At 41.0% G+C, this 26,097-nt stretch overlaps 1 protein-coding gene across 6 annotated transcripts in view; it reads right to left on the bottom strand.

The window, feature by feature from the left end:
- The window catches only part of AGPAT4 (1-acylglycerol-3-phosphate O-acyltransferase 4), a 72,257-nt gene that overhangs the window by 4,367 nt on the left and 41,793 nt on the right, over positions 1–26,097 (bottom strand). For all 6 annotated transcript variants that reach the window (XM_053974529.1, XM_053974530.1, XM_053974531.1 and 3 more), the window contains 5 exons: positions 20,432–20,593; positions 18,074–18,227; positions 11,640–11,742; positions 11,147–11,222; positions 5,629–5,827 (listed from right to left, as the gene is read on the bottom strand). In XM_053974529.1, coding sequence (XP_053830504.1) covers positions 5,629–5,827; positions 11,147–11,222; positions 11,640–11,742; positions 18,074–18,227; positions 20,432–20,593 — 694 coding nt within the window. The remainder of the gene's footprint in view (positions 1–5,628; positions 5,828–11,146; positions 11,223–11,639; positions 11,743–18,073; positions 18,228–20,431; positions 20,594–26,097) is intronic.

Genomic DNA, 26,097 nt, shown 5'->3' with positions numbered 1-26,097 from the left:
TACAAGGAGAAGAGGACTGCTAATGTTTGCCAAGCGTGTGGAAGCAAAGTGGGGTAAGGCTGGGCTGCCTCACTTGTCTGTCCCTGCACTGCCCCCTCGCCACAGCTCTCCTGGAGCTTCAGTGCAGACCTGAGAGATACCTTCAGATCAGCAGTGCCTAACTTCATAGCTGTGAGTGTTTAAGACCACCCTGAGAAGTGCATGAGAGAAGCTACTGGCTGAAGCATCTTTGTAGTACTCCACAGCAAACTGAGGTAACTGAGATTCTGCATCTTTGTGCCCACCATTACTCAGCATCCAAAAGATGCAGGAGGTTGCTGAGGACCTGCTCTGCCTGCTGGAGTGCCAGGGGCTCGAGGGCTGAGCTGACACAGTCAAGAGAGCCAAGAGTATAATCTCTTTCTTGGAACACGTGTTAGCTCCAAGAAAATCACCACCTCCACATGTAGTAGCTCATCCCTCAGCAAAACCTTAGCTCAAAGGATTTCCACCTTTTCTCTTAGGAAAAAAAAAAAAAAAAACCTCAGGATTTTTTTCTCATCTGTTGCCCTGCCTTTTATACTACATAGCAAGTGCTATAAGCAGCACAGCAGGCAGGGGCATAAAAATTTGCCACATATAGTTTGCACTTGAGTTATATAGGTTATGCATTGAAATTGAGATTTGTACAACTAAAGACTGTATGAATGGTAGACATTTCCATTGAGGGCCTGTCCTACATACTACAAAGGCAAAGAAGCAACACACTCACATAAAAAAAGTAAACAACCCACCCCAAATCCCCCAATTTCTAGGCACCAGGCTGAAAGGCCAGACTATCTGACACCTCCACCAAAAGGCAGAATCGACACAGGGATGATCCTGCACATGTTTTGTATCCTGTTGTAAAACTTATTACAACCCTGCTGGCTTGTCCCCTCCTCACCTTCCATTCATCTCAGCCTGCAGGCATCGCCAGCCTCGCTGCCCAGGTCACACCGTGCTGCAGCCCTGTGGTCCACACTCCGCTCCTGGACACCGCGCTGTCCCCAGGTCTGCAGTGTGATCCCACCCACACAGTGCCAGCACACACACAGCAGCTCCCACGGCCTCCCAGCTGGCTCATCACTACTTGCACTGGGTGCAGAGGGAACACTTCTCTCGCCTAGAACTGATATGTAGCTGCTGGCCCCGTGCCATCAGCCCAGATGCCACCGTGCTTTTAGCATTAAATATGCAATATCTGCTGCTCCCTTTAAAAACCCCCTCATCTTTTGCATACATTCCCCTCTTAACTGCTGTTGACAGCTTTACAGTTAATTACTTCTAGAGCATGAAGGGTGGGTGTCCTCCTCAACACAAGTTACCAAAACATGAAAGGCAACGCAGCATTTGGTTCTTTGAAGCTAAATGAGACTGGGGAAGCACGAGGAGGAGGAAAAAAAGCTGCTGTCAAATACAGATACTGACATTTGACAGACATGCTTACTGCTTCAGCACCAAAATATCAGCACCAAGTTTTAAATTGTTGTTGTGAGCTAAGTACCTACATCTCTTGCCATGTGTCCTGTGACCTAAAGCTATTTTTCAGAACACTTTTGTCCCTCAAACTATGTGAGCATTTATCCTCTGGAGCATCAACTGCCTTGCATTGATTCAAGTAGTTTCACAAAGGGCTTCCAGTCCCAGAGCAGCAGTAAGGTACAAGCACAGTGTGATGTCTGTTGGGAGTATAAACAGCCAAACTGCTGCACAGCAAAGCACAAGAGGACAGCATTCACAGTATAAAGAATGTCATTTATTTAGGGCTGAAAGAGTTTGAGCTGAACCAAGCAGAGCTGTACATACATTGGTTATTCATTCTTAGATCTCAGAGTTATGGTCTGAGGGATTACCGTCCTTCCACTCCAGCTCAAGTGGAGCATTTTTCTTAGAGCTCTTTCCACCTGAACAGCCAGTTACTTACAAGCCAGTCAGTGTTTTACTGGAGAGCACAATAAGCAGAAACTTATCTATCCAAAGGACAGACTGTCATTTATCCAAAGGACAAATCACAATCTAGAAACAATGCAGAGGGTACCAGGTAAAAGGACCTCCTAGGTCCTTTACTCTGCTCAATCACAAAGGTTTATTTTGTGCTTATCTGCACCTCTATCAGGTACTGAAACCCACCCTTAAAACCAGCAATCTACTACAATGGGCTATTAGGGACTGCAGTAAAGTTCCTGATTCTGGAGTATCAGGTGGGCTGTCAAAGTGCCATAGAAAAAAACAAACCACTACCCGTGTGCTTCAGTTACAAACAGTGAGAAAAGGTCTACTAGGAGCAATGGGAAGAGCTGATTTTGTCATTCATCTGATAAATCCCTCCAGTCTGAAAAAAACCCTTTCTTTTACATTGTTAAGCCACCAGGTACCAATTACCACTCCCACTGTAAAGGCAGCAAACACAGTCCTCCCTGCTTTGCTACGCACTGGCTGGGCTGGGCAGACAGTTCCAGCTGCCACCAAGAGCCACAACCTCCAAGCTGCGTTTGTGCCCATGCTCTGCTGTCTCCCAGCCACTGCAGGAGTCACTTTGGAGCCCTTGCCTAAAGCTGGAGACAAACTGCAGACTAAAATACATCCAGAACGTTCATGACACAGATCCCCCTTAGGATACAGGACACAGTTAGGGGAGAATGGCCTTCCTACAGAAACTCAGCTGTTGGCTACAAAAGTCAACGTGACAGCTTGGGCGGATGTTTTTTCCTGCTTCCACAGAAAGAGACCAATTATTCCCAACTAGCAATAACATTGATTTTAAAGGCATATAGCAAAACAGAAACAGACTGCAACATTCTAAGATAACTGTTGCTCTTTTGGCACATAATGACACATCCAGTTTTAAGCGACCAGGATAAACCAGCTCTGTGATTTGTTTGGTTTGACTAATGGCTGAGCTTTCTTCCCACTCCCATGGACTCTCTTCCCTCCACAGCTTCTCAGTGGCTGCTATCTGCTCATAAGTGACATCATCTTTCTCATTCCCTGCTCATCAGCAAAAGGTGGCCGAGTCTGATCAGGCAGCAGCCTCTACCACGGGTCCTCCACTGCAGGGTAAATCCCAGGCAAGTGCAGGCTCTTCGGGATTAGTCACTCCAGGTGTGGAATGAGAACTGAGCTGCTGCTGTGCACAGAGGTGCTGCATAGCCAGCAGAGGGCTGCAAGCTGCACCAGCCCACAGGCAGGGTAGGCATGTATGGAGCAGCAAAGCACATCACACACCCTCGAGGTGTTCTCTGCTGAGCTTTGGCAGCCTGGGAGCTCACACCCAATGCTGCTGCAGCCTTCTGGTAGATCCAGATAACCTGAGAATAAATCCTTTGGATTATCACTGCATTCAAGAGAAGACTCAGAGCAGCCTGCTTATTAACATTTCCTTGTGGCTAGAAGCAGAAGAAAGATATGTGGGGAACAAGAAAAGGAGAAAGAAATGAAAAGAAGGTCATTCTTGCTGTCTATTCTTGGTAGCATCATAGCTTTTTTCCTTTACAGGTTCTTTCTTTCACTTCTTGATAAACAAAAATGTGACCTAGGTCACTAATGGCAAAATTGTATTAGGCTTAGGGTGCAGGGTGAGGGCTGTAGTGTCACTCAGCTAAATGGTAAAGGGCTAAATCTAAAACCATCACAAATGCTACAGTGCCAAGCAGTAAAGCAGTCGGCCCTGAGGTTAAACTCCAGAAACCCTGAGTAATGGTGTGAGGCTCCCTGTGGAGGGTACACAAGGCATGAAGCACTTTGAAATGGCACCCAACCAACCAGTCTGCTGAGTGGAGAAACTGAATTAAGAGGAAAATACTGAAGGAAAGATGAGAAATTCAAACCATTTTGCAATAGCTACACTTCAGTGCAGCATTAGGCCATCATTCCACAATCCAGTGCCAACAGACTGTGCCAGCATTTCTTCCAAAGGCAGAACAAATGTCCTCTTGAGCAAATTGCCAGGCAGTAGCATTTACAATGTCACACCTCATCCCACCCACTGCTGTTTACCCACTTTGCAAAGGAGCACAGGGGAGGCTGATTCACCTTTCTCTGCAAGGGACAAGGATTTGAACCCATTGCCTCCCATTCCTAGCACACCCCAACCACAGTGCTCACTCTACGCTCCCATCCTCTTCACCAGTCAGAGAAGGGGAAGGGGGCACTGCTTATGACTTCCAACAAGCAAGGTGGGTGGAAAAAGAGACTTTTAAGTTGTAGTTGCTGCCCCAAGGAATTCTTACACATTTTACACAAAGCATTTCCAGGGTAATAAGCACCAACAATTTCTCCAGATGAAAAAAAGAGCTCAGGATTCCCTTCTTTTTTCCTCTGCCCTGCCCACCTAATGTACCAGCTATTATGCTGGCCCTTATCCTTGCTCATTTTCTTTCCTCTGGCTCAAACCATCATGAAGGAAATTTCCTGCCTGCATGCACGCACACACACACACATACACACACACACACACATACACACACAAACTGTTCCTTTTCCAATTACCTCTATAAGAAGCATTTGTTTTGGTGGGCAGTTTCTGAAAAAGAGTATTGTGTGCCTACCACATCAAACTCTTCACAGATGGCTAAAAGGATGGTTGTTAGTTAATCTTGATCAATCTAGCTCAAGATTCAGACTTCTGAGAATGCAAAGAAATCTTATATGCTAGGAACAATTTCCTGGGTAGAGAGTAGAGATCCACTTCTGAGACAAGGAAACGTTCCACATTTTCCTATCTCCTCTGTGCTGTTATTCTGGACACGGCTTTTAAAGTCAGCTCTGTATCCAAGTTCTCTTAGAGCCAGGAAGACTGTGAAGTTCTGTTTCTTTTTCCAAGCTTGCTTGTAATAAACACAGATGTGAAGGCGATGAAGTAATAAATACCTGTGATGGTCAGTGCAATAACAGACAGTATTTGCTTTAAAAATGTATGGCTTATTCTGGAAGGGAACTTATTCTTCAAACCAGCACTCAATCACAGACACCCAGATATGATGCAATTTGCTAAACTGACCTGGTTTCTGCTTCCATGAAGAACACCAAATAAGATCTCCCTTTCTTTGGGCCAGGTCCTTGTTTTGTTTTCCTTCTTGTCTTAAATATCATACTAGTTGAAATATGAACCAAGGCAGTTCAGAACTGCCACAGGAACTCTAGGAATCACTTGTGACAGTCCATGCCCTGTGCTACGTAAGTCAGAGTAGATGGGCACAACAGGCTGTGCTTAAATCATGAATTGTGGATTACCAGTGCATGACACATCAGACTATGATTAGACAAAAGCATTCTCAGAGGAATAAATTATCCTTGTGCTTCTCTTCTAAGCATTTTAAGTAGAACACAGCAGCACACAACACAAGAAAAGAAAGCCTTTTGTAGGCAACCCACCGAGAAGTCACTGTTCGAATTCTACGGAAACAGAAAATTTTGTATGCAGCTCTTACAAAAAATAGTACAACTATAAAAAAATAAACAAAAATAGAATGTTTTTAACCTAGTGCAGGCTAGAGTGGACATATTAGATGGGTTGTTGAATTCACAAGTCATCCTTATATTTAGCAAGTCTTACTAAATCCTATTACAGTTACACTGTAAGTAATCGATTTGTATCAGAAAACTTACCTATTATAATGACAAATGCAAAACTAGCCAGCGTCAGTGATGATCCACTGTTGATCATGTTGATGAGCAGCTGGAACAAAGGATATAGCAGCAATAAGGCCCAGAAAAGCCAGTTCAAAAGTGTCCATGGTCGACGGGGTGGTATTGTAGGGACTGCTGGGTAGGTTCCTGTGCGGTAATATTCTTCCTGGAACGCATCCTAGTAGAACAAAGGAGGGCAACAATTAAATCTCCATCTGCCAACAAAACTAGCCATTCCTGGCTTTGATGTTCCTCCTTCTGGAGGCTTGTAACCACAGGGGAAGATCAAAGACCAGCTGATGGCTGGAAAGCTTGTACTTTGAAGTCAATGAACACAGAGTCAGAAAAAAAAAAAGAAAAAAAAAAAGGGGGAGCATACATTGATGTGTGAATACTTTCTTTCTCCTACACACAACAGCCTGAAAAATGCCATACCTGGAGAGCATAACAGCCTAGGAAAACAGGAGGGATGATGGGATATACACTCCTGCAGCAGTGCACACATCACTGCTGAACCTCCTGCAGGAGCCACAGCCACTGCCCAAGCACTGCAGGTAAGCCAGGGAAGTGTCTGGGCTCCATACTCAGCAGCATCCTCTATTCCCTCTTGTTTTCTCCAACTGCTGCTCCCAAACAGCATCCACAAACCTGTCAGAAAAGGTGACCAGGCATCATTTTGTCCTGCACTCTGAAGAACACCACCCCCTCCTGCCTTTGTCCCATGGATGCAGTCTTGTTCACCTTCTTCTCATGACGCTTGTGGTAGGAAGTTTGGCTGCTGAACCTCCCTAGAGGCAGTTTAGTGTGTAAACAGCACAAAATCTCTCACTGGCTTTGAGCAAATGACTTGACCTTTAAGTATAATACAAGGAAGATAATGGGGTGGGTGTAGTTTTTTTCTGTTTTGTAGCAGCTGTTTTTTAAAGCACAGGAGACTTTGAATTCAGTACCTTCCTCTATAGACCACATGGGTGAATAGCATTGCCTTCACTGATCTTACCAACCCAAGATATCAAAAATGGGTAGGGGAAAAAAGCCCCTCCCTCCTTGTTAAAAGCAAAGATTATTAATCTGTTATCTATAAATCTGTGTTATCACAAAAAACTGGTTGATTAATGAAGTCAGCATTGGACTGACATAAAAAAAAAGAATCAGAATGATCAGATATTTATTTAAAGAAAGGATTTTTGGTTTCTAAAACTTCTAAGAAAGCCAAGACTAATCAACCAAAAGACTATTTTTTCTATTATGCTATGACTTTACACTTACACTCCAGCTGCCACAAACAATTCTTTACTTACTTGACAGCAACTTAAGCAATTACAAGCTCTTATCACTTTATCTATTTCAAAATGAACATTCAGCTTTTAAGGGATTATGCAGTAATTAAAGCACTGTACTAACTTTATTGAGATTACAAAAATTTTAAGTGTTTTACTCATGTGAGCTGGGTTGTAGTGAGATCACTGTGGCCCATTACTGAGCCATCTTCAACAGAGTTCACCGTGTATGAAGTTTTCTTCACAGTGCAGTGAAGATTGCTTTAGAACACAGAGCTTCATCATTAGAAAACTCAACTTACTACATACAGTTATGTTTCCAAATACTGGTAGTACCCAGGAAAGTGAAGAATTCCTGACTATTGCTGGCATTGCCATTAGAGGGCCTGCTACTACAGAGAGCAGGACAGGCTTGCTTGAAACCAGCACAGCAGGGTTTTCTTTGTTGGCTCTGCATGGCATGAGGGGCAGCAAAACCACTGACCACACCTCACTGAGAGGCTTGAGACAGATGGAAAACAAATGCAAAAGGCAAAACAATGTCAAGGCCAACAGCTTGACCATATTTCCCACTGTTGTGGGGAACAGCTGTTCAGTCATGATTCCTTACTCTTAAATACATTCATTCACATGCAAAGGCATCTATGGGTTCATCAGTCTTGAGAGCTTTTGTGAGGGTGCCTACGATACCCAGCAACAAGACAGACTTTAAATAGATAATAGACGTCACCATTTCCCCAAATCACCTTACTCACATTAGGTTCCTTTCATGCCTCTGCCCACAGAGCTTCTTTTCAGTTTGTAATAAATTCCATCCACGCAGGTATCACATTCTGACGTGGAAACATGCTCCCTCTATTGCCTCCACCAAATTTAAGTTACTTCAGACAGTGAGGGGGAGGGGTAATGCAGTGAGGAGAAATCAGGGAACATCCATCTCCTTGTGAGAGGCTAACTGGAGTCCTCCTCCTTGTTCCACCAGGAGGTCTGATGGCAGAGGTATGCTGCTGCCCCTTTGTGAGGAAGCCCACAAAGAACAAGTATCCAAAAATATATTCTTTGTTCCCAAACACTGGCGTTCTATACACTTCTCTTCAGTTAGGCTTTGCTGATTCCCTAGGACATTTCTGCATATATTTTCAGGCCCTGTTTTCCAAGTTTCTTTTACAAGCAAGAAGAACTAGAAGCTTGCTCTCTTTTTAATGGAAATTAAGATTCTCAAGCAGAACTTCTACTTCAGGCACTGAGGCTAAAAGGAGGTTAAAAAAAGAAAACAAACAGGAAAGAATGAGCAGAGTTGTGACTACTACATATTACCTCTTTAGACCTGGCAAAAAGATCCTCAACCCAGTCCTTATTAAAGTCAAAGGGAGCCTTTCTAGCAATAGCAGTTTAAAAAAATAAAAGAAATAATAAGAGAAGGCAATGTGCAACCCCAATTAAACTTCTGTCATAATTTGGAACTAACTGATACAGTGGTGGCCATATGTGGAAGGACAAGATCTACCCCTGGTGAGGAAGAAGCATATGGAGATGGTGCTTACTGTAAGCCTGGAAAAGGAAGGAGAACAGTGTTTGGTTTAGAGCAGCAGCACAATGCCACTGTTCATCTGGCAGGACTGTTCAACTGCATTTGCAGCAGTGACTAAGCCAAAGAATGAAGTGATAAGTAGCAAGAACATAAACACAACAGGCTCCCACAGAGAAGTAGCTCAGATGGAGGTACATGTAGGTGAGATCAGACAAGGAGGTAAAAAACAATGGAGTAAGATTTTCTCAAAGATTCTCACTCCTTTACTAATGTCAATATGGGGAAATAAATTTAAAAAAAAATCAAGTGTCCCTTCATGTCCAGTAACTGCTAATTTCATTACTCATTCCAACAGCTCTGCAGTCCTGATCATCTTGGATGCACAGGCCTTGACCTCAGTACCTGTGGCACTCTCCAGCCACTAAATCATGCTACTACAGCATAATTCGGTACACTGTATGTGAGTCTTGAGAAACCACTGCAAAATTATTAAACTTCTTGAGAATAAGCAACAGCACAGGGAACCATAATGCGTGTTAAAATAGGGTCTGTGCTTTCCAGTAGCATGCACATCTTGTCTTACTTTGAAACAGCAAGTCAAGTGCTGCAACCAAAACAGACAAAGCAGGGAATGAGTGTGTATCTTGCAATGAATTACTGCCCTTTGAATAATAACTCTGAATTAATTAGAATTAATTAATTAAACAGAATTAATTTCTGGAAACAGCACCTGGGCAGGTACTGCTTTTTGTTATCCGACCTAAGAGCCCGTTACCTTTCTAAGATGCAGGGCAGAAAGGTGAAACAAAATTGTATTTTTACTCTGCAGGTGGGCTTTCACCATCTCAGAACTCTGGAAGAAGTTGTCCCTGCTCTGTATTCTGCCAGTTTGATTTTACAAAGACATGGGCTTCAGTAAACCAGGAATGGCTGCCATGAAGTAAGTTTCACTAAAGTAAAACAGCTGGAGAAAAAGAAACATGCTGCCCTCAGAGAAAAACTAAAATCATCACCAAAAATCCCAAACCAAAACACAAACAAACAACTCCCTCCAGCCTTAATCAATCAAAAACATTCACATAACCAAAAAAGGTTTTAATGGAATGGAGAACTGAACACTGCATACTTCACTCCTTGATGCAAAACTTCACTCCTCTACTTAAATAGGAAACCAGAGACTTAACCAACCAGCAGATGAAGTTGTCATGAAGAACAGATATGAAGAATACTATGATCTATTGTACAATATATTATGAAGGATAGATGTAATCTCTGTTAGCACTAGAAGCAACTGAGTGTTTGCCAAAGAAGGAATAACAGAAAGATCTTGGAGTGAATTACTGCAACTATGTAATAAAGGATTGAGGAAAACAATCACCGCATTCACACTTATGCTCTTGTCTTGCAGATGTCTGAATAGTTCTCAGGGTCATGAAACAGGGCTACCAAGTCACAGTAGCAGAAAGTGGACTTCTGCAATGCTGAGCAAAAGGACCATTTACATGTACATGGGCCCGTGGGTAACAGCCTGCTTTTCTGCAAAGGTGCTGGGGGCTGTGCCTGAATCGGGTGTTAGGGGCACAAACTATGAGCAGGGAGATCAGAGGCAAAGGGAGTAGACCTACAAGTGAGGCCTCAAGATACATTTACTTTCCACATTCCTGTAAGCAAGCTGCTTAGAGGAGCTATGAATTACACCAGAAACAGTCATGGTTTGAAACTGAGAACTGACAGGCCACTGTCAATACAAAAATGCTAATGTGGTGTCCTGGGAAGAACAGGACAAATGGCAGAGCAGAATTTTGCTGTCCCAGTGAGAGGAAACCAGAGCATAGCTATATTCTATAATTTCTAAATGCAAAGCACTGCTGCATACCAGTCTGAATATATAACTTTGATCAAGGTATTGAAGCAAAAGTGAGCTGCCAGGCCCTCATGCTGTGCATACCTATGACTCCCAGAGATTGAAATGGGATTGCTGTTTGCATTCAAAAAACACATCCCCCAACAACTATCTCAACATTCTAAAAACAGCCCAGAAGAAACAGATTCGGAAAGAGGAAGGATTCATATGAAAGTATTTGCAAAGAAAAAAAAAAAAACCAACCCAAACCACTGGGCATCTAGAAACACAATAATTAGTCTCTCCCAGTCCTAAGAAATTAGGAATCTTAAATTGTCTTCTATACCCACAGTGTGAAAACAATTTATCAGCCTGTCCTTTTAATGGTGGATGTCTGCCTTGGTAAAAAAGGTAGGGTAAAACCAGGGATAAAATTTATAATGGACTAAAGAAAATATCTTATTTAGCCTGCAAATTACTTATTGATTTAGAATGTGTCTTCTAGGGGAAGGGGATCTTTCTACTAATCAGAAGGTGGTAAGACAATTTTGATTTTTGTATCCTTATGCTACTTTCTAAAGAAGAGGCTTAAAACTGCTCTAGAAAGGCTTGTTTAAGCTTTCTTCCTGTTGCTCTATGCACAAAATGAAAGCAATCATAACTGGCAGCACAGGATCAGTTTGCATGTAGAGAAACAGAGCACTTACCCTGAAAACCAAACAAACCAACTCACCCCAAGCTGCCAAATTAGGACACTACACATGCACACTGTAAAGGTCTACTAGCACTATAAATAACCGAGCACTAGTGGCTCACAAATGCTGTATTGATAAAAAATCCAACCTTTTCTTGATATAGTTTGTGGAGCCAGGTAGAACATTCCTGCTCATCTTCTGGGACATCCTCTAGTGGAATCCGCCTGCCAGTGGTAAACAGGAGAAATTGACGAATATTAAATACTTTGACTTTCATGAACGGCATGTGCATTATACAGACAGATTATCTGACAGAAGACTCATTACATTTTTCACCTTTTTTTTACTTGTGTGACACCTACAGCACTTCAACAAGCAAATACAGAGGAGATTATGAAGAAAACTGTGATAGTCCCCAACTAATTGCCAAAACAGATTTAGCCATGAGGTTTACCCTGTCTGTATCAGCTTTTCAGGATGGGTAAGCAGCTACCCTGAGTTGTGAAAAGCAATTTCCATGCTATGCCGGGTTAGTAGAGATCTTCTTTCTGTTACCCACTTGAAAACATTCCCTTATTTGACCAAGCATGATTTCAAGTACATGCTCCTGCTTAAAAGGAATTAAAATATGGATTACTTGCCTTACATATAAATCTGCATGATACTTCTTTCCATTTAGAACTCCCAGCAATGTTGGATTTTCATTATTTCTAAAATTAAGGGTAGAATCATAGACTGCAGAAACTACAAGAAGAAAAACAGGTTATGCAGTAATACATAATTCCATTATGTAGTAACACAATGGAAATAAGTAATTATCTCTCAGACAAGGAGACTATTTAAGTAAGTCATAAGCAATACCACCATAGTTTGAGCTGTCACCGAGATAAAAATGACAACAGAATATTCAACATGCAGGTTTTCAGAAGCCAAATAACCAGTGACTCTTTCAGGAACTGCACCAGCAAAATGGAAAGGTTTGCTCTCCATCCATCCATGCCTCATTCTTCATCAGGTGCAGTATGACAGCTTCTGACAATACACCTAGGACTTCCTAGGAGTCAAATGGCTGCAGAACTGTTACCTTTTTCAGCTCACTGGGAATCAACAACTACCCCCTACATCTGAGGAAAGAACCAGGCAGATACACATTTTATAAAAATGAACAATATATACCCTTTGACTAAGAACAGGTAAAGTGTGTGTGAGAGACCTTCTGCAGCAGCAGGGCTTAATGCGGCCGTAAATGGCCGGGGGGGTCCGAAGCAGCCCCCGGGTCACATCCATGGTTTGGTAACTCAGGCACCAACGACACACCACATCTTGTGGGAGCTGCCTGCTGCTATCCAGATGTGAGGAAGAGAACATGGAAGTTCTGCTGAACAAAACTGTAGCCAAACTTCCAGCACTGAGAAAACTGCACAGCTCAGGACTGGGTGGGAACAGTAAAACAATTTGCAAAGGCTGATGGCAGACAAACTAAAAGAGCAGTAACAAGCAGCTGCTACAGAAAAAGCATTTGCTGTTTAGAACCGCATGGAATGCTGCAAAAAAGTTTATTTGAACACATCCCTAGATACACTATTTTCCTGACATCACAAAATTACCAGAGAATGATTCATTTTCCTGACACTGAAATCAGTTGTGAATCATGGTATGAACTCTAGGTGCAATTACAGCAAAAAACTTTCCTATTTTTTTGTCACAAATGTGACTAAGAAGCATTTTCATGTATAGCTTGTCGTGTTTTTAGGCTTTCTGCTCTAGAGTTTTGCAATAATTAATAAAAATGCATGTGGTGAACCTTTATTGTGAGACCTCTTGACCCACCTAAGAAAGACTTATTACACAGGACAGATTTGCTCTTGGTTTTGAAACCTCTCTAGCTATGAGAAATAAATATGGTTTAGTCTCAGCATTCAGCTCCCAGAAACTCACCACATCATTTGTTACTGCAAAACTGAATTCACAGAGGAGAAAAGAACAGCCTGGCTTCAGTGCTGAAAGGAAATCCTGAAAACAAAGGCCAAACCCCTGTCAGTGCAAAAGGACTCTGTCCCTCACTAACAACTCCATTCTTTTTGTACTACAATTGGGTTCTCAGCCCAAACTCAAAGCTAAAAACAAGACAAAATCTACTTCAAGCACACTACTCTCCCTGTAAAATGCAAGTATGAAATTACTTTTTTAAAATCAATTATCTGCCTCCATTTTTAAGCTTCTTAGTGTAGAAGGATTTTGCTAATCTACTCTAATTTACTAATCCAATGTAATTGAAGGAAAACAAGAGCTCAGTTTGGTTTATACAGTGTAAGCTTCTTAGTTTATTCTTTAATAGCATGAGATTATTCTAACAACAATAGGGATGCAATAAAGCAAAATATAATATACACAAAACTTTTTCTTCCATCTCTTACAAGGCATCTACATTTGAGTTTTTATATGAATTGGGTTTTTGTTGAGACACATTGGAAAATAGTTCTCCTGTTCTGAAAAAAACTGCTGTGCAGATGGACAGTAACATCTTTATGTGCTGACAGTCTTACACAGAGCTTTCCTTTTCTCCAGGGACAAAAAAAAAAAGCTATTCCAGTTTCAAACTGGTCTGTAGTTTAATATTCATTCTAGTACCTTTTAATAACACAGTCAAATCTTTTGGTGCAAAGCAGTGCCAAACCCAAGACAATGCGAGCAATGTGCAGGAGTAAACAGACCTCTGTTATCCAGATATAACTGAAGATAACTAAAGATTTTAGCTTTCTCATTCAGAGAGTGCAGGAAAAGAATAACAATGAAAGTGTCCAAGAAAAAGTCTACATGGAATTAAAATTTGCCAGAAAGCATCCACAGTCAAAGAAGCACTAGCATGCTGTGTGACACACTTAAACTGGTTATCATTAAATATGGATTATGTAATTGCATAATTAGAATTGGACATCTCATGATTTTCTCATCCAAAAGCTAAAGAGACCAGAAAATTCACATTCTAAAACAAGTGAAAAAAAACCCCTCCATAGTCTCTTGAAAACATTGCAACTGTCTCACTCTCAGGCTAATACAAGCAGCAATTGCGAAGTTTTGCTTCAATTGTGAAATATTCTTTTCAAAGGAGTTATATCTCAGATCTCTTCTTCATTAAAAACTAAACACAAATATTTTAAAGCTTTTCCTTTCTGTCAAAAAACTGATTAGGTTTTTTTTTGTTTTGTTTCTGTTTTCTAATCTCTGCCCAGCTTTTTTGTCATATCATTAACTTTGGGCTTTGTCTACAGCATTTTGACAGAGAGCTAAGTCCTTAAGAATTTAAGATTTAATTTCTTACCTTCAACCTAAAAAAAAAATCTTTGGATTACATATCTAGAGAGGATTTTTCTTACTTTGACCGTCCTCTTGAATTTCACGCATTACTTTGTGGCCATGGTGGATTATGCCAGGATGATTCACTGACAAATCGACCTACAGGCAATGCCTATGGCTACATGCATCTTCATGATAGCACAAAATGATCTGAAGACTGGAAAAGGGAGGGAAAGTACAGTGACATTCACTGTACTGCTGATGTGACACCACCTTGACACAATCCTTTGATTTAACATTTCATTAATTGGGCCAGCTTAATCAAAAACCACTCATACTCTCAAACTCCATTACTTGCTCTGGATGATGAATAGAAACCCACTTGACAAAAAAAACCAAAAAACCAAAACAAAACAAAAAAAACCAAACAAAAACAAAACAAAAAAAAAACAACAACAAAAAAACCACACAAAAAAACATAAATCCAGGACTAATATACAGCGTATGGAGAAAAAAAAGTAATTGCAATACCCCCAAACACTGTCAAAATGAACTCTATGAGAATATCACCCTGAAATTTATTCTCATGCATTTCCTCTGGGACAGCAGTTCCCAGCATGCACAACTGGAGGAAAAGGTGCACAACAAAACTTGGGCTTATCTACAATCCATTGTGAAGAACATTTTTAAGTACAAGTCTTTACTAAATAAAAGCAGCTGAAAGGAACTGCCTGATATGCAACCAGACAATAAAAGTAACAGTTAAGTAGATTTTTTGCAGTATTTGAGACATCAACTTTTACTGTTTTAGAAACGGATTTGTATTTTCATTTGCTTCCATGAACTCTACAGGTAGCAAACAGCAATTTATTATGAAAGTGAACAGCTTCTAGAAATTAAATTCCTGGGGACTGCATCTGTAAAACCATACTGGTAGGAATGGTCACTGACAAAAATATCAGAACAAGTTCAGAAAATATTAAAATAATTTCTTTAAGAATCAAATTATGTATGGAGAGCTGAACTTCTTAAAGCAAGTTCTGAAGGAAAAAACAATTCCATTATCACTTATGAAAGTGATTAGTTAGGAGGGAAGGTTCTTTACTTGTTATTTTGCGTGAAAGGTATTTTTACCCAAATACATCTGTTTATGCAGACAGATATGGCATCACTGGCATGGAGGAAGATTCCAATATACGCACATTAAATAAACTCTTTCTGAAACTTAGTTTTTCACAACAGGTGGGCTTGCCAGACTGATGTCACCAATGTCTATTTCCAACTACTGCAGAACTACTTCAGAAGTCTTTCTAGAGTGACTGCAGCAAGTAGCATTAAGACTCGATACAAAGCTTTGAAGAGGACCAACCTGTGATCTCTGCTGCCATGGGTGAATTGCACCTACAGCCAGAGAAACCAGCATCTACCCATCCCATAGTATTACAGCCTCTGACAAGCTGAATCACACCCTTGTCAAAAAGGAGGAAAAAAAATGGGACAGGAACTCAGCTGTGAACTGGTCCCAGACCTGTGATTTGGCTCCAGTGCTATGTCGTGCTGCAGCTACATCCCTTAGCAAGGCCCTCCAGCCAGGCCCATCACCCTTGTGAGAGAACAGAAGGTGCACCAGCCTAAATGGCAGAGCCCAAAATGGGCTCAGGCAGCTCAGCACTAGTCCCTCACTTTTAGAGATGCACACGGATATGACCTAATTTCTAGATAGTATTAGATTTCCAGATCATGGACTGTCAAAAGAGACTGCCCCCACATTCTCTATTCAAAACATCTGCATGGACTTACTGTCTTTACATAATAATGTTACAAGGAGTTCTGAAAAATAAGACATTGTTTTCAGATGCTCTTTACATGAATCCCTTGTCTCTATAGGAGAGAAACATACAGCAACCCAAGCAGTAACTTTTCTATCTCCCTCTCATTGCAAAAAATAACAAGGCAAGTAAAGCAACAAACCTAGAACAACCTGCAACACCAGCCTGAGGCCATCAAACTCTCAGAGCTTTGTTGGTTGGTTTTTTAAGCTCAAGGTTTTGCTGCATATGAGAAGTTATGACTCTGCTTCTCCTCAAAGCCTCATAGGGAAATACTGCCTTCCTGCAGGCTTTACACTGCTTGATCTAGTAAGTTATGGCTTCTGGACTGAGGCAGTGACATATACTCTACTCTCCTAAATAAGTAATCTAGCAACCTCAGTCTCCCTTTTCTGAAGATGTTTCAAATATTTAGAGTACTAGTAAGTGTTATGGTAATGTGTGGCATGAATGTCCAAAATTTTTTATGTCACTTGGATTTCCTAAAGTTGTTTCCTTTTGGAATGTTTTCCCACAGTCAGCTGCTTGTACACCATCATGCCATATTTTGCTTGCATTACACAGAGCAGTGAAAAGAACAAAATCACCACCAAAAGAACCTGCTCCTGATTCCCAGCTCAGGGCATTAGAGGCCACAGAGTTTTGACTCAAGCCTTCTTCTGTGCCTCAAGTCTACTACCCCCTGCCCTCAGCAGAACAGTCACCCTTATTCCAAAGGCAAGGCTAAACTGTGCTCTTGGGGGGTTTCTGGATGCTTCACATAACTTACCTCTTCTTCATGGATCAGAAAGGATCCAAGCTATGTTATCCATCTTGGGGGTGGAAAGTTGTGGGTGCCTGGGAAGCTACAACAGTGGTATGATCTACCTGGCTTGCCCGAAGGTATTTAGAAGAAATACATAAGACAACAACCCAGCTGACTGGGAAGCTTTTCTTACAGCAGCTATCCCAGATATGCCACATAAAAACATGTCTTTGAGGACAAAAGAAGTTTTGACATTAATTTCAGTCAAGCTGGAACATTTTCTTCTAAACCAGAAACCACTTATTTCTTTCTTATACATCAGCCATCTAACTCACAAATCTACCAGACCCCAAAGACCCTGTGACACTACAGCTACTTAGCACTGTATTTCCTTTGCCTGTGAAGTACACAGCAGAAGACTCTGATAGTAGCATTAATCAAAGAATTTCATAGATAGTATTAGTCAAAGAATATCACTTCAAAGGCAACATGTGCAATATGATGCCACTTTAAAGTTGGCAAATGCAAGTAACCAGAAATAAATTGTGAGCTCAAAACAATGTTAGTGAAGAAAAACTTACTCATGTTCTGTAATGTAGAAACTGTTTATAAATTTCACCTACATGTATCTTCAGTCAAGGCCTACTCCCCTTCCTCAGCTCCATTAAGAAACCCTAAAGAGCAAATCTATACATAAATTTAAAATAGAATATTTTTTTTTATTTTAAAATTGCATTATTTGAGGTAGTCATTTAGCACAAGAAATTATTTTAATTAATTATTTAACCATCTCAGATTCTCTACTGATGCATTTGCTTCATTTAGACTAGAACTGCTTAGCAAATACAAAGAAATACTATTCTTTGGCAATAGGTATAAAATATGCAACAAAATATGTACCAATTGGTACAAAATATGTAACTGAGATTCCTCAACACAGTCACGGTTAACAAAACATAAGAATAAATTAAAACCCAAAAAACCAAACAAAAAACAAAACAAAAAAACCCCAACCAAAACCAACCTCACAAACTGATTCAGGACTATTATTAAAACCAGAGGCTAATGAAAAAAACAGATGCTTCTGAAAGTATCCCAGAATTTTTCTCCTAGGATACATGCTACAGGGAAAAGAAAAGCATGGCAAACTGTCAGCAGTTAGAAGAAATAATAATTTAGCATTGTCCCCTGTGACTTTCCTTACCTACATTTCTCAAACACTGCACGGTGACAGCAAATCCTTTTGTTCGTGGCAGGAGGTGGTACTTGAGCTTGGGCAGACCTTTGGCTTCAGCTACCTTCATGCTGATCTGGTGCTTCTGCTCTGTGAACCTTGTGCCCTCACAATGAATCAGGAACTAAAACCAAGACAGAACTACAGTTAGACAGAAGCTCAGGTTTCCTGCTGACTGAGCAGAGTTCTCTCAAATTCCCACCAGCACAATCCAAATTAACACGGCTAGCTGGGACAGGTGTAGCTACATGCACATTTATGTAATTTATTTGACTGAAGTAGCAAATCCCAACCAAAAAAATAAAAAAAAACCCCAAAAAACAACAACCCCAAAACCCCAAATCCAAACTCATCCAGCTTGCCATCCAGTCTGAACCTCAGCCTTTAGGCTTTAACATCAGCTCTTCTTTAACATTCTGCTACCTGCCATCAGAATGACTTGATTTCTCTGAGTCACTCCATCTCTAATAAGCTGTTAGAAAACACTCAAAACATACTCCTGTTGCAAGTCTCTCTGTGATGGTTAAGTATTCAAACATCATGGCATCTAAAACTTGCTAAGTGTCTAAACCAGAAACGTTTCTAGGAAATGCTGCAGTGCCCAGCTTGCTTGCCCTCACTCTAACCTGTTTGCTTTCTCTATGGCACCCGAGGTCCATGGAAAACTTCAAACAGCAACTTTGATGCCAATGAGACAGATGTTAACAGATGTAAGGCAGCACACGCAGGACAACTGAAAGGCTCATGCTCTTATGAACTATACAGTGGAAGTGCTCAGATATGAATAATTACAATCTTGCCACTGGCAGGCAGGGGAGAACACACAGATCTCTGGAGATTTACCACTTGCTCATCTGCTTTCTGCCAAGCATGAATGCAAACTAACACATCAGAGAGCACTGCCAAGTGACACAAAGTAAGTCCTCATAACCCACAGCAAAAATGTAGCCAAAAAAGACAGAGATACTGAAGAAACTAGCCAAGCAGCCAGCTTCAGTTCTAGCTCATCCAAGAGTACTTTTACTCGTGTATTGCATGCATAATGTTATTCAGATTGATGAGACACAGAGAAACTGATGAGAAAGTCTCTCTAGTTCACTTAGTGTGCTTTGCCTTGTCTACTTTCCAAGGTGCTATTGTTATGCTTTTTGACATTATCTTCATACAAAAGCAAATTAAAACTCCACACTGCAATAACCCCAGGTGTACATCAACAATTATCTCTCTTACATAGGTATAGCTCCTTTTTAGCAACCCCTCTACAGGAGTATCTACAGGATGGTGGTGGCTTGTGCTCACTGATTAGAGTTGAGCTGCCTACCTGTATAGAATATCACAGAGCACAGGCAAATCTCTGGAAAGAAACTGAAACTAAAATCCCAGAATCACCCCTTTGCTAGACAGCCTCCTGCCTGGAAGTCACTTCAACACTGAAGCACAGAGATTAGTTTTGATTGCTTAGTACTCATTTAAATCAATGACAATTAACAAAAGAAATTTGTTTCAGAGCATGAGAAATACAGCATATACATCTTCATGAAGAAACAGCAATAGTTTCTGTAGGGCCCGGGGATGTTGCTTAAGATTCCATTTCTTTAACTAAATTGCACTCTTGCCATCACTAGCTCAGAAGAACTGCAATTTTTATGATTTCTGAGAAGAGAAAAAAATTCAAAGGCTTTTCATTCTCAGATAAAGAAATACCAGGCATGGTGGATACTAAAAAATTATGGTGATGCAAAAAGTAAGACTTTGTTGTTACTGAAAAGTGACACCAATCCTCTCCCTGGAACAGAGACAATGGCTACCTCAGGCCACTTCTCTGACCAGGTGGCTTCCACTTCCACTGGGCCATGTCTAACCAAACACCTTCATAGGAATGGTAGAATCACAGGGAAGGAGAAAACTCCAGTATATTAACTCTGCAATCTAAGGTGAAAGGAGAGCTTAGGTAACAAATACAGCTGATGTACTTCAGTACAACATTGTCACATGCATCTGTTACACAGCCATGAACCCCTGCATCTACCCCTCTCCAGCACCTGTAATTAGAGAACCAAAAAATTTACTGAGTGGATCACAGTGCAGGATTCATTATACTATAATATTATTTTTGCAGTAATATCTGCAGGGCTTCATACTACAGAGGAGGAAACAGATAACACAGTACTTGGGAAACTCCAAAGAAAATTCAGTTGAGAGTATTCTCCTGATACTCCCAAGGAAGCTAATGAATCAAAAGTCTCAGGAACAACCTGGTAAGCATCACATATTGCCTGTGCCTCTCATTCCTGCTACCTCACACTCCATTTGTTAAGCATCACTCACCCAAAAGTTTTCAGGGTAGTCACGGAGATTGAGCAACTTCTGTACCACAGTTTTCCGATCTTCCTCCCACTTGCGCTTGCAGAAGACAATCTCTAGGAAATACCACATCCAGCCAATGATAGGCATGTAGGAGAGCTCCTTCTTTGCAAGCACTTTGGAACTCTGCAAGACAGAATCAAAGCAAGTCAGAGTTAAACCACTTAAAGAGTGCACTGTGGGTATGAGACTTGCATAGTTAGACACGAAGATACCCATTTATATTGACCAGACCCAGTTTTAAAATCAGTGTAAAAGCAAAACAAAGAAAAATAAGTTTCTCTCATATGACAGAACAGTCAAATCTAATCTCAGGTATCTGCATGGAAGACTTCTAGAATTATATATATATATATATGAGTTTGTGTTGCTCTCTCCTACCCAAACACTGAAACCCAAAAGAGAAACCAAATTCCTTCAATCCATGCAAATGACCTCAGCTGTATTAATGAAAATTCTTAATTCAATCAGATCCTGGCAGTGGCAGCTCAAGTTCCTTTAAGATACCGTGAAACTATACATCTCAATATGGAGGGGAAAAAAAAGAGAGAGGAAAATAAAAAGCAGAGTCATAGAGCCACTGCAGCACAACATACTGATGCTATGCACACATGGTTTACCAATAGAAGAAACCTTAAACACTAGAAACAACAGCAGCAATAAGAATACTTAATTTGTGTTCAGTTTTGTTTATGAAAGGGCATACTTCAAGTAGCAAATTTCTCTTCAAAGCATGCTTCTGGAGTAGGAAAACACAAAAAAAACCCCACTCTTCCTGTCTCACATGTGTGACAGACACTGAAGTGACTGGTCCAGACACTCCACAGGAAGTCTGTGATTTATCAAGCATTCAACATACTCTGTATATTAATCCTACTCCAGAATTTAACTCTGAGATCATCTCAGACTAACATCCTCTAGGGCAGGAGAACTGATTCCATGTGCTCCTTTCCTGTCTTCCAAGCCAGCCTACCCTAGTGAGCTGTCTTACATTTCACTTGGTTATTTAATCAATAAAATGTCACATGTGAGTGCTGTGTTCATAAAGAAATTGTTGCTTCAGCATTTCCTAAAAAACTGTGACATTTCCTTAGAAGAAAGATGGGAGTAATTACAGTCCAGTTTTTGACCATGATATTATTTTAAGTTAGCCCATCAAAAAGCTCTGCAGATGGATTCCAGGACATGACATTTGACTAGAAATTACTTATTGGTAGAAGTTACCATCAACAGAAAATACTTCTTTTAACTTTTTTAGTCACTCTTGTTCATTTGGCTGCTACAGGAAGAGACCTGACCTAATTCTTTATGTCAGCTCATTTTTTTCATCTGCTTTTCTTCCTTGAGAAGGAAAATACCTTAAATAATTAAGCTATCTAAAAGCTCGTAAGACTGGAAGGCAAGTGCACATCACACAGCTTCACCAGCAACTGTTACACAAAAGCTGAACAGAGGATGACAGAGAGTTCCATTTCTAAGAATGCAGGAACCATCTCTATCAAATGATTTAATGCTTTGTAATAATAATAGTGCTCCCTCTTGAGCATTTGAGAATTTCATAATTTCAGTGATGGGCTCAGATCAAGATTCCAAATGCACTGCTCCCCTGAGAAGCAGCTGCAGTAATTTCAGTTTCAAGCCATGTTGTACATTAGTCCCTGTTACATGACAGCAGCAACACTGAACCCAGCCTCCTCTTCCAGCTCCCCAACCTGGGCACAGAGAAACAGCCTCTCCTTTTACCACCTTCCTGCACAAGGAGGTCAACAGCAGCCATATCATCACCCCCATCCCACAAAAGAATAGAAACCTCAACATGTTCTTAAAGTTTATTTAAAGTAAGTGTTCAGAGTCATAAGAACTACCATAAACTAATCTGAGTGTACTCTGCATAGAGTGCACAAGACCTCCATAACAGTGTCTGAAGAGACAATGTAATAATCCTCCTACAGACTTTAAAGTGCAGAAATTACAGTCTAAAAAGATAGCTAAATGACTATTTCACCATAACTATTTTCTAATACTTTACATATTTTAAGAAGAGCATGAGTTACACAAGAGGCAGGAGAGAAGTTACACCTGGCTCAGTGAAACCAAGAAATGGTACTGTGAGAAAAGGTGTTCTGTAGCACAGGTATAACCAAAAAGCACAACAGATGTCTGAACTCCTCCCTGAGGCGTGCTCTTATTCCTTCACTCTGCTGATGCATTTATAAAATTTAAAAGCGCTCTTTTAGACACGTGTGAGTATGACTCCTTAGATGCACATAAAAATAAACTAAATCACCTCACAGTATTTTATACACCCATCTGTTCTAGGAGTAGAAGGAATGCTAACGACAGAACTAATTAGACAAAGGAAACTCCTCAGTGCATTATGCTGGCAAGGCTGTTCTTGTGAGGGAGGAATACATTAGAAGCTTCAGAAGCTGCCCTTCAGAAGCTGCCCTGTGTACTGGGGAATGAGATGCTGGAGAGCAGTGCCACAGAAAGGGACCTGGGAGTCCTGGTTGATGGCGAGTTGAACAAGAGTCAGCAGTGCCCTGGCAGCCAGGAGGGCCAACCCTGTCCTGGGGGGCATCAGGCACAGCATCAACAGCCAGGCAAGGGAAGGGATTGTCCTGCTCTGCTCTGAGCTGGGGCAGCCTCACCTCGAGTGCTGGGGGCAGTGTCGGGTGACACAATGTACAAAAGGCATTGAACTGTTAGAGAGTGTCCAAAGGAGGACCACGAGGATGGTGAAGGGCCTTGAGGAGCAGCTGTATGAGGAGCAGCTGAGGTCACTTGGTCTGTCCAGCCTGGAGGAGATTGAGGGGAGACCTCAATGAAGTTACAACTTCCTCATGAGGGGAAGAGGAGGGGCAGGCACTGATCTCTGCTCTGTGGTGCCCAGTGACAGCACCCTAGGGAATGGCCTGAAGTTGTGCCAGGGGAGGCTTAGGTTGGATATTAGGAAAAGGTTCTTCACCCCAAAGGGTTTTGTACCGGAACAGGCTCCCCAGGGAAGTGGTCACAGCACCAGCCTGACAGAGTTCACGAAGTATTGGGAGAACACTCTTGGGCACTTGGTGGGATTCCTGGGGATGGTGCTGTGCCGGGCCAGGAGCTGGATTCGATAATCCTTGTGGGTCCCTTCCAACTCTGCATGTTCTGTGATTCTGTGATCCCTCTTACAATAACTAGAGGTATAACAAGCTGTTCTGTTTCAGTCATCTACCCATGCACTGCTCCTGTGAAAATACCTGGGGGGGAAAGCACAACTCTAGTTGACTTCAGCCACTAACATTTCCTTTACTAAAGTGCTTTGGTAAACATGTGACAGTTGCCTTTAATATTAAAATTCAGCTTGTTCAACAGAAAAATAATAATTAAAAAATGCTGATTTGTTGCACAGAAGTTGCCTTCTTGAAGGAAGTCAAACATTTTCATCCCTCGGAACTGTGTAATTTCAACAGATGTTTAATGAAATTACCAGTGGACAGGGACAACTTATCTACAATACTAACATTTTAATCCAGGTTAATTTATTTTGGCCAAGGTTGTTCAAATGAAATACCCATGAAGTTCTCCTTTGTGAATGACTGCACCAGCATCACCGTAAAAAAAGTACTTTTACAAACTTGCTTTAGTGCATTTGTGCAACTATGCTGTCAAAGAAAGAAAATCTGGATTCTGTATGTCCAGCCTCAGTTATTCAACACCTCTTGTTTCAAGAACATAACAAACAGCATGAAATCAATGTGAAAGCTGGAAGTGTCCAACAAAAGTTGTTCCTGATTTTTAAAACAAGTTCATTGTAGTGCAAACCGTTAGCAACAGCAATCTGCCTTGTAAGTTATTTGCTCTGCAGGCTGCCTTCAGCACTGACATACTTTCAATATTCCAACTGCTCTACTTTTGAAATATGTCACTCCTTCATATTATATTCTCTGGGACATCATGATGGCAAGGTATCTTTCTTCAGTCACTCAAAGCCATCATTTCACAAATTTAGTTATGCTCCTAATTCCTCATGCTTCATATTGAACAAAACTTCTCCATGTTGGAAATGTTACACGGATGTACTACACTAGTAAGCCTGATTTTGTCCCTTTACCACTTCAAATCTAGTATAAAAATGTGTGAATATATTAAAGTGCACAAACAACCTACTGTACCCACACACCTATTAGTCTCATAAAATAATATAAAAAGGTATCTTCTCACACCTACATTTAAGCCACACTCAGCTTTTCAAATAGCAAGCTTCAACATAAGCAACTCTCAAATAAAATTAAGTTTCCTGACATATGGAACAGGTAGTTAAGGTTAAAACCAGCAGGTTTAGCTTTAAAGCACAGGCAATTTTTGCCAATATTAATGTCTTCATCTCAGACAAATGGCTGTTAAAATTACTAACAAAGCTATTTTATTGCTGCTTCATCAGACAGAACAACAAAGTAGTGAATCCAGGCAGGGAGCATATTAAAGTGCTTTTGATAAGAATCCTGAATAATAGCTCCCTCTTCAGAACTTGACCATGTCCTGATTTTGAGTTCTGGTGTCCAGTGGGTCTTTTTTCAAGAGGATGGTTAGCAACACACCATCTGGAGGAATGAGGAAACTAAAGGCTACTAATGCATTTGAATGGGGACACAGGGGCTAGGCTGTCCCAACTAATAAGGTAAATCCTAGGACTGGACTGTCACAGACAGGAAAAGGGAAGGACACAGCAGACAGCAGATAACCTCCTCCATACACGTGCCAAGATCTGAGTCCCTAGAAGAACACTCAGGTTTACAAAACTAAAAACAGGCAAGAGACTATGCCACTCCCACTGCATCTCCAAGAAACATCAAAAAAACCCAAATCCTAAACGACAATGATAAATCAAAGCCACACTGATAGAGTTTTATAAAATTGTAGGGATTGTGGCAATTTGGTTATAAGGAGAAAGCTAGTCCAGGAGAAGAGAGACAAGAAAAGGAGCAGACAAATGCACAGATTGAACGTTTCAACTAAGACCAGGAAGGGCAATTTTCAAAAGGGAAAGACTTTTTTTTTGGGAACCAAAGAGGCGAGACAGGTTTAAGGATGTTTATCATTGTTTTCAATTGTTTTCAATAAACAAAAACAATGTCTGGATTTCAGCTGGAATAGAGCTAATTTTCTTCCCAGTAGCTGTGTTTTGGGTTTAGGAGGAGAATAATGTTGATAATACACGGATGTTTTAGTTGTTGCTAAGCAGTGTTTACACTACATCAAGGACTCTGGCTTCTCACCACCCTGCCAGCGAAAAGACTGGCGGACACAAAGAGCTGGGAAGAGACACAGCAGGACAGCTGACTCAGACTAGCCAAAGGGATATTCCATACCATTTGTTGTTATGCTCAGTATATAAACTAGGGGGAAAGATGGCTGGGGACTGCTGCTAAAGAACTGGACTGTGGTGAACAACTCCATGGTGGATAATTTGTTTTATACGCTCTGATTCTTTTATCACCATCATTCATTATCATTATTTTTGTCCCTTCCTTTTCTGTCCTATTAAACTCTAACTCAACCCCAAATTCCTTCCCCTCCCTCCCCCAGTTCTCTTCCCCATCCCACAGGGGGCAGGGAGTAAGCAAGTGGCTGTGTGGTGTTTAGCT

This window comes from Vidua macroura, chromosome 3 (genome assembly GCF_024509145.1).
Source record: "Vidua macroura isolate BioBank_ID:100142 chromosome 3, ASM2450914v1, whole genome shotgun sequence".
Taxonomy (NCBI): Eukaryota; Metazoa; Chordata; class Aves; order Passeriformes; family Viduidae; genus Vidua; species Vidua macroura.
Note: the sequence above shows the minus strand (reverse complement) of the source record. Positions and strands in the feature narration are given on the sequence as shown.